The sequence below is a fragment of the Takifugu rubripes genome, chromosome 17 (assembly GCF_901000725.2).
Source record: "Takifugu rubripes chromosome 17, fTakRub1.2, whole genome shotgun sequence".
In the NCBI taxonomy this organism is placed as follows: Eukaryota; Metazoa; Chordata; class Actinopteri; order Tetraodontiformes; family Tetraodontidae; genus Takifugu; species Takifugu rubripes.
The window spans coordinates 16,771,210-16,784,602 of NC_042301.1; the positions used below are offsets into that span (position 1 = coordinate 16,771,210).

Genomic DNA, 13,393 nt, shown 5'->3' on the forward strand with positions numbered 1-13,393 from the left:
GAATCAGCCTGACGTTCATTCTCCTCACACACTCTCTAAATAGCAGCTCTAATGCTCGGATGATGAGAATTCCTCCGCTGGGCGGTTCGAGCAGGAGCGACATAGACGTCCCTATCATGAGTTCTTCTGAGAACATTTAATTAGTCTGCGTGAACCAAAGAGAAAGACAGAAAGAGCCCGAGGGCGCCGAGGAGAAGATGTTTACGTGAAAGAGTCTGTTGTCGGGAGAGAGGCCGAGTTTAAGGAAAGATGGATGAGATATTTGTGGGTGAACAGTGAGAAATATGATTTCCTGACATTCCTTCTTCCTCATTGTTACTTTATGAAACCTAATTATTCTGTTAGGTGACGAGGAAATTACTCACTCCGCCAGATTTGTTGTCACGAAGCCCGAATAGACGGTCTGTTGTGGTGCTGAGAGCAGCACAGACGCCCAAACAGCCCGTGGAAAGAATGCAATAATCTGATTAAGAGTGAGGACGATCCATTCTGCTCGCTGGGCTGCTCACACCAGGACGGAGCTGGAAGGATCCACGTCAGGTGCTGCTCCGCTACGGCGCGGAGCCAGAGCCCGGCGGCCCTGAGGTGTGAACCTATCACAGCAGCTCAGGCCTCCAATAGGATGGGCTGAACATCTGAAGCTGCTCCATCACATCCCCACTGAAGCTGCTCCATCACATCTGAAGCTGCTCCATCACATCCCCACTGGAGCTGCTCCATCACATCTGAAGCTGCTCCATCACATCTGAAGCTGCTCCATCACATCTGAAGCTGCTCCATCACATCCCCACTGAAGCTGCTCCATCACATCCCCACTGGAAGCTGCTCCATCACATCCCCACTAAAGCTGCTCCATCACATCCCCACTGAAGCTGCTCCATCACATCCCCACTGAAGCTGCTCCATCACATCCCCACTGAAGCTGCTCCATCACATCTGAAGCTGCTCCATCACATCCCCACTGAAGCTGCTCCATCACATCTGAAGCTGCTCCATCACATCCCCACTGAGGCCGCTCCATCACATCCCCACTGGAAGCTCCATCACATCCCCACTGAAGCTGCTCCATCACATCCCCACTGAAGCTGCTCCATCACATCCCCACTGAAGCTGCTCCATCACATCCCCACTGAAGCTGCTCCATCACATCCCCACTAAAGCTGCTCCATCACATCCCCACTGAAGCTGCTCCATCACATCTGAAGCTGCTCCATCACATCCCCACTGAGGCCGCTCCATCACATCCCCACTGGAAGCTCCATCACATCCCCACTGAAGCTGCTCCATCACATCCCCACTGGAGCTGCTCCATCACATCCCCACTGAAGCTGCTCCATCACATCCCCACTGAGGCTGCTCCATCACATCCCCACTGAAGCTGCTCCATCACATCCCCACTAAAGCTGCTCCATCACATCCCCACTGAAGCTGCTCCATCACATCCCCACTGAAGCTGCTCCATCACATCCCCACTGGAAGCTGCTCCATCACATCCCCACTGGAGCTGCTCCATCACATCCCCACTGAAGCTGCTTCATCACATCCCCACTGAAGCTGCTCCATCACATCTGAAGCTGCTCCATCACATCCCCACTGAAGCTGCTCCATCACATCCCCACTGGAAGCTGCTCCATCACATCCCCACTGAAGCTGCTCCATCACATCCCCACTGGAAGCTGCTCCATCACATCCCCACTGAAGCTGCTCCATCACATCCCCACTGAAGCTGCTCCATCACATCCCCACTGGAAGCTGCTCCATCACATCCCCACTGAAGCTGCTCCATCACATCCCCACTAAAGCTGCTCCATCACATCCCCACTGAAGCTGCTCCATCACATCCCCACTGAAGCTGCTCCATCACATCCCCACTGGAAGCTGCTCCATCACATCCCCACTGGAAGCTGCTCCATCACATCCCCACTGAGGCTGCTCCATCACATCCCCACTGAAGCTGCTCTATCACATCTGAAGCTGCTCCATCACATCCCCACTGAAGCTGCTCCATCACATCCCCACTGAGGCTGCTCCATCACATCCCCACTGAAGCTGCTCCATCACATCCCCACTGAAGCTGCTCTATCACATCTGAAGCTGCTCCATCACATCCCCACTGAAGCTGCTCCATCACATCCCCACTGAAGCTGCTCTATCACATCTGAAGCTGCTCCATCACATCCCCACTGGAAGCTGCTCCATCACATCCCCACTGAAGCTGCTCCATCACATCCCCACTGGAAGCTGCTCCATCACATCCCCACTGGAAGCTGCTCCATCACATCCCCACTGAGGCTGCTCCATCACATCCCCACTGAAGCTGCTCCATCACATCCCCACTGAAGCTGCTCCATCACATCCCCACTGAGGCTGCTCCATCACATCCCCACTGAAGCTGCTCCATCACATCCCCACTGAAGCTGCTCCATCACATCCCCACTGAGGCTGCTCCATCACATCCCCACTGGAAGCTGCTCCATCACATCCCCACTGAGGCTGCTCCATCACATCCCCACTGAAGCTGCTCCATCACATCCCACGAGATAAAGCTGAAAGAGGGTTCTGCGAAACACGCCGATCCACCCGCGTTGCTGTCATGTTTCATCATTTGCTCCTGTCTTTTGGACATCAGGGCCACCGTACTCGACCTGCGACTTTCCCAAAATCACCATGGCGACCGTGCTTGAGCCTGCGGACGTCCCTAATCCACAGAGGGTTAAAGGGTGTGAATAGTTCTGGTCCTCAGGAGGATAAATGAATCTGAAAAGCCATCATGTGTTTGTTGGTTTTCAGTGATGCTGCTGGAGAATATTTATGGATGTCTACATGCTGTTGAGGGGCGTTTCCATAGTTACTGAACAGCAACTGTGGGGCAACGTGTATCGCATCACAGGTTTAAAGCCATGTGTGTTACACGCCATAAATGCATCATACTAGCGCCTTCAGGCTCTCCACAGTCTTGGAGGGGGGTTCTTTTCCACTAAACTCTTCACTCAGCCCTGACCTGATGGTGCTGAGGTCGGTTCCCTTCAAACGTGAGGCCAGATGGGCGATTCCTCTCGTGAGTCTGTGGTGGGGAAGACCCCTAACCCTAACCCTAGCTCAGCTCAGGCCCAGCACTACTAACCCCCAAATCCATGACTGTGGGAGGAAGCTGGAGGGAGAACCCATGCAGGGGGAGAACATGTTAACTCTGCACTGAAAAGCCCCCCGAGGGGATTTGAACCCGCAACCTTCACACTGTGCCAAACACTGCACCACTGTGCCACCTGGGGCTCTGCTCAGGGCGTAGAAACCTCACAATCAGAGCTTAATCAAAGGATGGAAACGCTTGTCTTTTTCTAATTAGCAAAGATTGCTGATAGCATTGACTAACATACGGTCTTTACATGGGGGGGAACGATGACCGCGCTCGTATTAGTGGGCCGGGAGCAGAAAGTGAAGTCCTGCAGACAGGAGACAGACAGAAGCATCCAGAAGACGTTTGCCCTGTGGTGCTTCCCAGCCTGGTTCAGTCAAGCCTCCTCTGCAGATCAGAGCTGTGGTGAGCAGCACACAATGCTCCTCTGTCCACAGGGGCTACATCACAGCTCCACAACACACAACAGCTCATTATGGAGCCCGAGCTCCCCCGGCCACAGCTCCGAGTGCCTAAATACTGTCCCCTGCTGAGCACCCACACACTGTCACCAGCTCTGGTCGCACAGCCCGAGGCCACAGACAGCCAGAGAGGGCACGGACTTATACAGGGTGTCACGCACATGAAAGCACATGCACACACTCACACAATTAACCTACAGGAGGATGAGCACACACCATCCTATTAGACCAGGCCCTCGTCAGCCATTATCAACCCACAGAGGTCACACAGCTGCTCTCCTTCAGTGACGACGACAGGGAGGATGACGGCCCGATTAATGAGGGGGGGGGGCAGGGAGAGGGGTAACGGCGAGGAGGGAAGGGGCCTAGAATGGACGATGGGTGGATTCGATTACAGGAGAGATGGCAGGAGTTTCCCCACAGCTGTCAAGCATAATCCAAGATGTCCTGACACGATGAAGGGTAGCTCCGAACCAAAGGTGGGGGCTTCCTTCACACCCCTGCGTGTCACATGTCTGTGTGTCGTGCACACCTCCAAAAGCTGAACAAGTTTGAAAAGGTAATTTTCTGCCTCCCTGTGAGGAGCTGAGAAGACACAGACAGTTTGAGCCTCTAGATTTTTATGAGAAGTGATCTGTTAAAAATCAACAAAGCTTGTTGAGGTGAGCGCAAAAGAGGCAAAATGTCACAGAGCAGAAAGTCATTTTAATATCGTTATTACAATTCATTTATAGATATTATATGGTATTATTAATGTCTTAAAAATCCCTCTGCTAATAAAGCCGTTTTAATGTAGTATTATGATTTAACCACACGAGGGCGCTTGTTTAACAGATAGAAACGCTTCAAGATAGTGTGCTTATTATTATTATTATTATTATTATTATTATTATTATTATTATTATTATTATTATTATCATTATTATCATTATTATTATTATTATTATTATTATCATTATTATTGCTGTTGTTGTATTACTGGTTTTGTAAGTATCTGCACAAATTGTTCAGCCTTTTTAGGATATTTTTGGGGTTGTGTTAATTTCAGGAAACACAGAAAACTGCGTAATGAGATTTAAAACCATTTTATATTGTATTTAGATGTTTAGTAACAGTGTCAATGAGAGTCATCTAGCAACAATTGAAGTTGAAAACCTAAAATTCTTCTTCAGTTTTTATTCTTTTATCATCAATTCCTGATGTACAATTATTTATCAATGTCTTATTTGTTAGTATTATCTATGGAGGGCTTTATTGTTTTAATTGTGTTTTACAACAATAATTGTGTTTATGTACTTTGGTATCTGACTTATTTCTTTATTGTTGTGTTTCATAATATAAGTTTTATACTTTTTATTTCACCGTTATAAATGACTTGAGCCTAAAAACTTCCTCAAAAACTCCCAAAAGCAGCAGAGTTATGCTAAACTAAAATAACAACACCGATTGTATAAAGGAACTGGTGCGTCCACCCCTCAGATGATTGCTGGCCTTTTTATTTTTGTCTGATCAAACTCTACGACACATTTCCATCTGGGACATGTTGCATGTGGGTGGGGGCACAAACCCGTGACCGTGTGATAATGTGGAAACAAATTGCTTGGTTCTTTCATTGGTCCAGGTTCCCTGACAAATTAACCCTGCGTGAGTGCTGATTTGAGCTAAATGCTAACGAGGTGCAACTCTCTGGTGTTCCTTATCTGAGTTTAGTTTTTAAACTGCAGTGACATTTGTAGATTATCCTTAAAAAAAAACAACCACAAACTGGAGAAAATTCTATTGGTTCAGATCACTGATAACATCTGATAAGAAGCTATATTATTATCTTTCATACAGCCACTGAAATCAATCAACATGCAACAGATTCCATAAAATCAAGATGGTCTTAACAGACCTCAGATAATCTCCTAACAGACCATGCAATAATTAGAGTGATAAATCAAATTAACTTAAATCTGGAGCTGCTAACCTAGTCTGCAGCTGCCCTGCGGTCACGCCCCCTAAAGCTGACGGCCCCTAAAACTGACGGCCCCTAAAGCTGACGGCCCCTAAAGCTCACGGCCCCTAAAGCTCACGGCCCCTAAAGCTGACGGCCCCTAAAGCTCACGGCCCCTAAAGCTGACGGTCCCTAAAGCTGACGGTCCCTAAAGCTGACGGTCCCTAAAGCTGACGGTCCCTAAAGCTGAAGGCCCCTAAAGCTGACGGTCCCTAAAGCTGACGGTCCCTAAAGCTGACCCCTAACCCAGCCGCCGTCGCTTATTAATGTGGGTAAAATATTTGAGTCTGAAAGTGTCGAAGCATTCAGAAGCAGCAGGGCCCAGATACGACCGAGACAACTGAAGCATTTCCAGCAAAAACAATCATTTATTTGCTCTTTGATTGATACAAAAGATCAAACTCTTGAAAAGTGTTTGCATCATCTGATAAAAGAAAAGATCAAAGGCTTCTTCCTTATCTGGGTGTGAACAAGCATTTGATTTAGGTTCCATGGTCCAGAATGGCTGAACACGATGTCTACGGCTCCCAAAAGTCATACGTTTAAAGACTAAAGTGCTCTTTTTTAGTGAACTGTAACAAATCTCAGAACGGGAAGACAGAAGGTCCAAATACCAAAAATAATAAACATTTACATTACAGAAAATAAGTGTGTTGGATTGGATATAACAGCATGCTTCCTGTAAAATAAATCAGTTCGTTTCCCCTCCCATAAAATGTCCCTGTGCGTGATGTAGAAAACATATATTTACATATAAACCCAGAACAAAAAAAGCTTGATGTGACCTCAGCTCCTGCGAGGTCACACGGAACACGTGACACATCCAGATGGTTTTATGGTGAGATCCCCGTCCGACCTTTCTGATCAAACCCCTGATTCTCTGCTGATGTACAGCGGGAGGACGGGCTGGAGGCGGTCCAGGCCGAGCTGATTGGCAGAGTCCAGGACGCACAACATCTCTGCCGTCTGATCCCCCACAAACGCCGCCACTCCTCTGTCCCCCCTGGTGCTCCCCGCCTCCTCGTCCACCTGCTCGTCGTCGTCTCCACAGCACAGCGCCACCTCGTTCTCGTAGCAGAAGGCGCTCGGGGAACGAGGGCCCAGCAGGTGGCGCTTTGCCTTCGGGACCAACGGCGACGGCGACCTGGAGTAGCTGGAGGCGGAGCTGGAGGAGCCCCCGTGGTTGGTCATCCGGCCCAGTTCCCGGGCACTGCAGTGAGGCGTAGATGGCACTTCGTAGGTCTTATGGAAGCGAGAGTAGTCCACGTGGAAGCGATCGCCCTTTTCGAAGACCAGAGGCTCGAACCGGTGGCCCCACAGGATCTCCTTGGCGAGGAAGGAGCTACGGGCCTGAGTGGTCATGGCGGTGGCCTCCACCATGCCCTCCAGGATGACCACGATCTCGAAGTCCTCCCGCTGCAGGTCGGCGCGGCTCATGTTGTACAACGGGCTGCTCCGGTTGATCTCGTGGACCACCACGAGCGGCGAGACCAAGAAGAGCCGGTCCAGCCCGTCGTCGTAGCCCACGTCGATATCCGTCTGCTCCAGCGGGAGGTACTCGCCCTCCGCCGTCACGTGCGGCCTGATGAGCTGCGCGCGCACGTGCGCCTCCACGATGTGGCTCTTGCGCATGTTCCCCAGGCGCCACATGAGGCACAGCTTCCCGTCCCGCAGGGCGATGACGGCGTGGTGCGAGAACAGGAGCGTCTGGGCTCGCTTCTTCGGCCGCACCATCTTTGCCATGATGGTGCCGATCATGAAGGAGTCCACGATGCAGCCCACGATGGACTGCACCACCACGGTTACCACAGCAACCGGGCACTCTTCAGTCACGCATCGAAACCCGTATCCGATGGTGGTCTGGGTCTCGATGGAGAACAGGAACGCCCCTATGAAGCCCTGTATGTGGAGGATGCACGGCCGCCGCTCAGTGTCGCCTTCCCCTGCTCGGGTTTGGGGGCCTCCTTCTTTTAGAGGGGGGGGCGCATCAAAGTCTCCGTGGGCCAGCGCCACCCCCCAGAAGATGAGGCCGAACAGCAGCCAGGAGAGAAGGAAGGTGGTGGTGAAAATGAGCAGGAGGTAGCGCCAGCGTATGTCCACACAGGTGGTGAAAATGTCCGCCAGGTATCGCCGCTGCTTGTCCTCCATGTTGTCGAACACCACGTTGCACTGGCCGTTCTTCTTCACGAAGCGGCTGCGCAGGCGGCCGGTGCTCAGGTCCAGGCCCAGGCGACAGGAGGGCGAGGAGCGGCCGGTGCTCAGGTCCAGGCCCAGGCGACAGGAGGGCGAGGAGCGGCAGCTGTTGTGCAGGACAGGCTCGTTGGGCCCCCTCACCGACAGAGCCCCCCGCCCTTCATCGGCTCCCAGACGCTCTCGCCCTCCTTCCTCGACCTCCATGCAGGAGCCCGAGTGCTGACTCAGGGGGCTGTGGCCATTGTGGAGGCCCAGGCTGGAGATCTTCAGGGTATCTTCATCTGTGGAAACTATGCTGTATCTGGAAGATCAGAGGGCAGAGGAGACATCCCATTCTGTGAGTCTGTGAGTTCCAGACAGAGTCTGTTCAGCAACTTTGAACTTCCTGCTCCATGTCGTTCGGACATTTTGTTATTCAGCCCTGATTCCGGATTTAGTCGGGATTTACGAAGCAGAAGATGCAGCCAAAATAACAATAATGATAAGAACAGAAAATGATCCAGACCAAATCATGACAGGAGTCCATGAGAGGTGTAGGACATGTGTGTTCCATGTGACGGACACGTGTTACATGTGACGGACACATGTTACATGTGACAGACACATGTTACATATGACAGACACATGTTACATGTGACAGACACATGTTACCTGTGACAGACACATGTTACAGACACATGTTCCATGTGACAGACACATGTCACATATGGCAGACGCATGTTACCTGTGACGGACACATGTTACCTGTGACAGACACATGTTACAGACACATGTTACATGTGACAGACACATGTTACCTGTGACAGACACATGTTACAGACACATGTTCCATGTGACAGACACATGTCACATATGGCAGACGCATGTTACCTGTGACGGACACATGTTACAGACACATGTTACATGTGACAGACACATGTTACCTGTGACAGACACATGTTACAGACACATGTTCCATGTGACAGACACATGTCACATATGGCAGACACATGTTACATGTGACAGACACATGTTACCTGTGACAGACACATGTTACAGACACATGTTCCATGTGACAGACACATGTCACATATGGCAGACGCATGTTACCTGTGACGGACACATGTTACCTGTGACAGACACATGTTACAGACACATGTTACATGTGACAGACACATGTCACATATGGCAGACACATGTTACCTGTGATGGACACATGTTACCTGTGACAGACACATGTTACCTGTGACAGACACATGTCACATATGGCAGACACATGTTACATGTGACGGACGCATGTTACCTGTGACAGACACATATTACATATGACAGACACATGTTACATGTGACGGACACATGTTACCTGTGACAGACACATGTTACAGACACATGTTACATGTGACAGACACATGTCACATATGGCAGACACATGTTACATATGACAGACACATGTTACATGTGGGAGGGTGTAAACATGGAGGAAACCACCAACTTGTGACTTTTAAAGAGTCTGTGAGTCAACCTGGAAATGGTTTCATCACACACACACACACACACACACACACACACACACACACACACACACACACACACACACACACACACACACACACACACACACACACACACACACACGTGATTCGGGCTAATACGCAAACAGCAAATGCTAACTGCAAAAAGGGGTTTGGTTCTGATTATTGTTTGATCCCAAAACTTCCCAAACCCACAACAACAAACACGCCATATTTCCATGAAACCTTTACAAATGTAAAATGTCAAACGCCGCTGACTGGTCGTTTTAGCTTGTGATTGGACATGAAAAGTCCAGTTTCCTGCTAATGAAGGAAAGACCTGAGAAACCAACGTCTGGAGGTGCCAGAGGCGTTGTGAGCGGGTCTGGAAGGTGCTGAGCGCTGGTTTGGCTTCTCCTACCTGTGGATGCGCACAGCTCCCATGGCACCTGTGATCAGTAAGCTGTGTCTGCGAGGGCAGTGGTGCAGGTCCGGGCGGACACTTCCAACCATTAAAGTGGCCTTGCGGGACCGGGAAGCACTGGGACTTCAGTTGAGCTGTGGATTCCTCACCGGTGCTGCCTCCTCATGGTGCTCCTGCGAACAGATGTGTTCTTCAGTAGGCTGGCAGGACAACGGTCGACCACGGTGGTCGGGTTATCACGACCGTGTTCAGGTGCAGGATAATGGTGAACAACAGTGTTCTGGGGTCTGTCAACAGGGATTAAGGCGACTGGGAAGGAGAAGCAGAGGACGAGTGGAAGTGATAAGTGATTATTGTCATTGATGAGCCAGCTACAAAGTGAAATAATTAAAATCTGCCCCTAAATCTGGTCCAAAGGCACGGGCAGATTAGACAGTTTTGTGTGATGAAAGCTTATTGATTGGGATTAGCCGGAGGGACCTCCAAGCTACGCAGGGGTGGAAAACCAGACGGGCAGTGGAAGAGACAAAGGTCTAAAAAAGAGATGAATCAGTGGTAATCTACTGTTAGAGGAACAATTGATCTTCAGCTTGGCCTGATGACAAGGTTGGAGGCTGATTGCGCTCTGCTTATTATGTCAGCGAGCAGGAGAACCCAAAAGTGCTCGGTTGCGTAATACAACTGCACGCAACGGTGCTGTTGTGAGTCTTTGTGCGTTCGGGACACAAATTCCGGTCTTTGGTCTCGGGGGCGTCTGGCTCGGGCCCCCTGCACTTTAAAACAGCTGCTGGAGTCTTTCCCGGGAAAAACCAGCTCAAGCCAACGCTCAACGCTCAACATGGCGTGGTCAGGTAGCGCAGACTGGCCCAAATCTGTGCCGTTCCGGCTCTGCGTCCCGGGGACAGCTGTCGGGACGCGGCTGCTGATGGGATGGATGAAGCTTTATCTTGGTAATCCCAGGAGGACGGATGACGGCTTCCAACGGGATCCTTCCCTCAGCAGGAGGAGAGTGTGTGAAATCATGACCTTTCTCACAGAGGTCAACAGCCAGAGATGGACCCATCTATCTATCTATCTATCTATCTATCTATCTATCTATCTATCTATCTATCTATCTATCTATCTATCTATCTATCTATCTATCTATCTATCTATCTATCTATCTATCTATCTATCTATCTATCTATCTATCTAAGGGGCTGATTTACTGTTTTGTGTTGATCATGTGAGCCAGATTGTGTGTGTGTGTGTGTGTGGGGGGGGGGGGGGGGGGGGGGGGGGGGGGGCAGTTTGGGGCAGTTTGAGCGAACTTCTGCTCTGAACTGGAGAACCTGCCCCTCCACCTGTGGTCATCTCAACCAATAGATTATCTGGGCGTGACGCTGCTGTTGTCGTCAGCAGTGACTTCAGTTCTCTATTTCGTGGTCTAATCCAGAGCAGGCGATGGGATGAGGAACCCCTCGTCCACCATCAGATTACTATGTCCCTTAATCTCCAAATCCAAACAACAATATGAAAGGTGCCGTGGCTGCAGGACCTGAATTAAGCCCTGTCATGTAATCTGAGGTCTGATGACATGTGAAGGGAGGCAGAGATGAGGGATAAGCCAAGAAAGAGAGAAAGAAAAGGAGGTGGAGAAATGGGCTGAAACAATCTGAGGCCGTCCCAGTGTGACATAATGTGAGAAAAGATAAGGATTGGCATGAGGAGATTAGGGCTTTAGGCCATGCTACTATGTAACATAATGCCATTTACAGAAATGTGGAAGTTTTAGCAAATCCACATGTGCAAAGACACACACACGCACACACACACACACACACACACACGCACACACACACACACACACTTCAGATGGAATGTAATCACCAAATACCAGGTCAAATTGGCCAAAACTGCACAATTTGTTTTAATTAATCCCGAATAAACACACGTAAGAAACAAAACTCAAATAATATATGAACGAAAGTGTCTTATTGTTAGTTAAAGAGGAAAAGTTAACACAACTCAATATCAAACAGAGTGAAAAGCTCCAACTTCACTAATTATTGTGGCCTCTAAACTAGTTGATTTTGATGCTTTTTTGAGCCCTAAAACAGTCCCATTAGTAGTTTAACTGGTATTTAACTGATATTCTGGCGTTTCTAGTCTGCTGTTTTAAATGAGACGAAAAGTTCTTCGCCTTTCGTCACTTCGGGGAAAACGCGGTCGATGGCGGCAGCAGCGTGAGCCGGCGTCCTGACGGGGCCGTTTGTAAACGTGTGACGTGGGTTTGGTTCATTCAGGCCACAGGAGCTGTCCAGTGCTGGAAATCAATCCGAGCCTGCAGGGAGAATCGACGGGCTGAGAGCAGAGGTGGAGCGGAGGGCTGACCCCGGCCCGCTCAGCCTCCACAGCCTGCTCCGCTCCTCCTTTGCAGCCTCCACGGGTTAAACTTTTGGAGCGCTTCGTGTTCTTAAAGTCGCGCTTCAGACAGAAAAGAGCCAGAAAACCTTTGCAGACGTGACACTTCATGCAGATTTAAAATTTTCCAACCACTCGGGAGGTCGGGATGAAGAATGCCAGTTGGTTTTTTTCACCACCTGCTTCCATAAAAAGACGGAGCGAAGACATAAACTCACCTCAGAGTTGCTGCAGACCAAAGCACTAGAGTGCTGGTGTCATCCTCATCGCAGACCTTTCGAGGCAGATTCGGGCAAACCGTGTGTGTCCTCCGCTCGTCAACGGACACACACCTTTCCCACAAATCTGCTCCCAACTTTCATCTCCACAAACTGGGTGCGTCCGCTGCGCGCTGCGCCTCGCTGCTCCATCGCGTCTGAGCAGAGTCGATGCTGCCTGCTGGTGCTGTAGCTGCATCTGCCCGAGCCCTGCGAGCATGCGCACGTGTGTGCGTGTGAGTGTGACCAGTGTGTGCGTGTGTGTGGGAGACTGAGAGGGAGAGAGATCTGATTATGCTCCTATTTATACTTGCTATTGTTTCCCCAGAATGTGGTGATGTGTATTGTGTAATTTTGATTGCGCATAAAACTTCACACTTAGGAGGGTTTTAGGATTCCTGTGGGGACCGAATGTTGCTCTTTGGTGTTTATTCACAAATTGGATGACATCACTTTGGGTAATTTAGTCACCAAAATAATTGGTTCACTTTCATTTCAGGATCCAGGTTGAGACGCTGAAACTGTAATGACGCACTTTGAATCATCATCCCGGAGCCACATCTGGCTGCTGTGGCCTCTGCCAGCTTCACGCTGTTAACGAGCTAACCTTGTGGTGCCTGATTATCCTGTCTAATCTTTCTTTAATCAGTCCAGAGCCCTGTCAGAGGCACAACACAAGATTCAAACTTTAAGTCCACAAATGAGGCCCGATGTGGGAAGAAGCGTCACGCAACAATATGCTGCGAGGAGGCTCGGCGCTCCCTCTCTAAAGATTCAAAACTAAACCCTTTGTTAATTCAGTCCCATTATTGCGCAACTGCCACAAACTGTTTTTGCTAAATTTGGTGATTTCTGCTCATTAATGCAACAGATCGTTAAAGAAATGGATCCTGCATCCCATATTTTCGATAAATAAACAGAAAAACACTGTGGTTGTGTGCTGGCAGCCATATTTCTATATGTGTGTGAGACAGCCTTTATTTCTTAACTATTTCAGATCTTTTTTTGACCAATTAGACTCTGTTGTTTCCAA

At 49.6% G+C, this 13,393-nt stretch overlaps 1 protein-coding gene across 2 annotated transcripts; it reads right to left on the reverse strand.

Moving 5' to 3' along the window:
• Positions 1-5,941: 5,941 nt before the first annotated feature.
• Positions 5,942-12,538, reverse strand: LOC101067193 (inward rectifier potassium channel 4-like). Of its 2 annotated transcripts, XM_029851477.1 has the most exons (3): positions 12,322-12,538; positions 9,698-9,873; positions 5,942-8,087 (listed from the first exon to the last, which is right to left on the reverse strand). In XM_029851477.1, exons 2-3 carry the CDS (start codon positions 9,787-9,789, stop codon positions 6,458-6,460), a joined length of 1,722 nt encoding a protein of 573 aa, XP_029707337.1. In that variant the 5' UTR covers positions 9,790-9,873; positions 12,322-12,538; the 3' UTR covers positions 5,942-6,457. The 2 variants fall into 2 exon arrangements, with proteins under 2 accessions (XP_029707337.1, XP_029707338.1); XM_029851478.1 differs by lacking the exon at positions 9,698-9,873.
• Between the last annotated feature and the right edge of the window lie 855 nt (positions 12,539-13,393).

Coding starts and splice junctions, on each gene's coding strand:
- LOC101067193 (XM_029851477.1), bottom strand. CDS start 9,789: ATGGTTGGAAGTGTCCGCCCGGACCTGCACCACTGCCCTCGCAGACAC. Junction 8,088..9,697: donor GGAGCTGTGCGCATCCACAG/GTAGGAGAAGCC, acceptor CTGATCTTCCAG/ATACAGCATAGTTTCCACAG.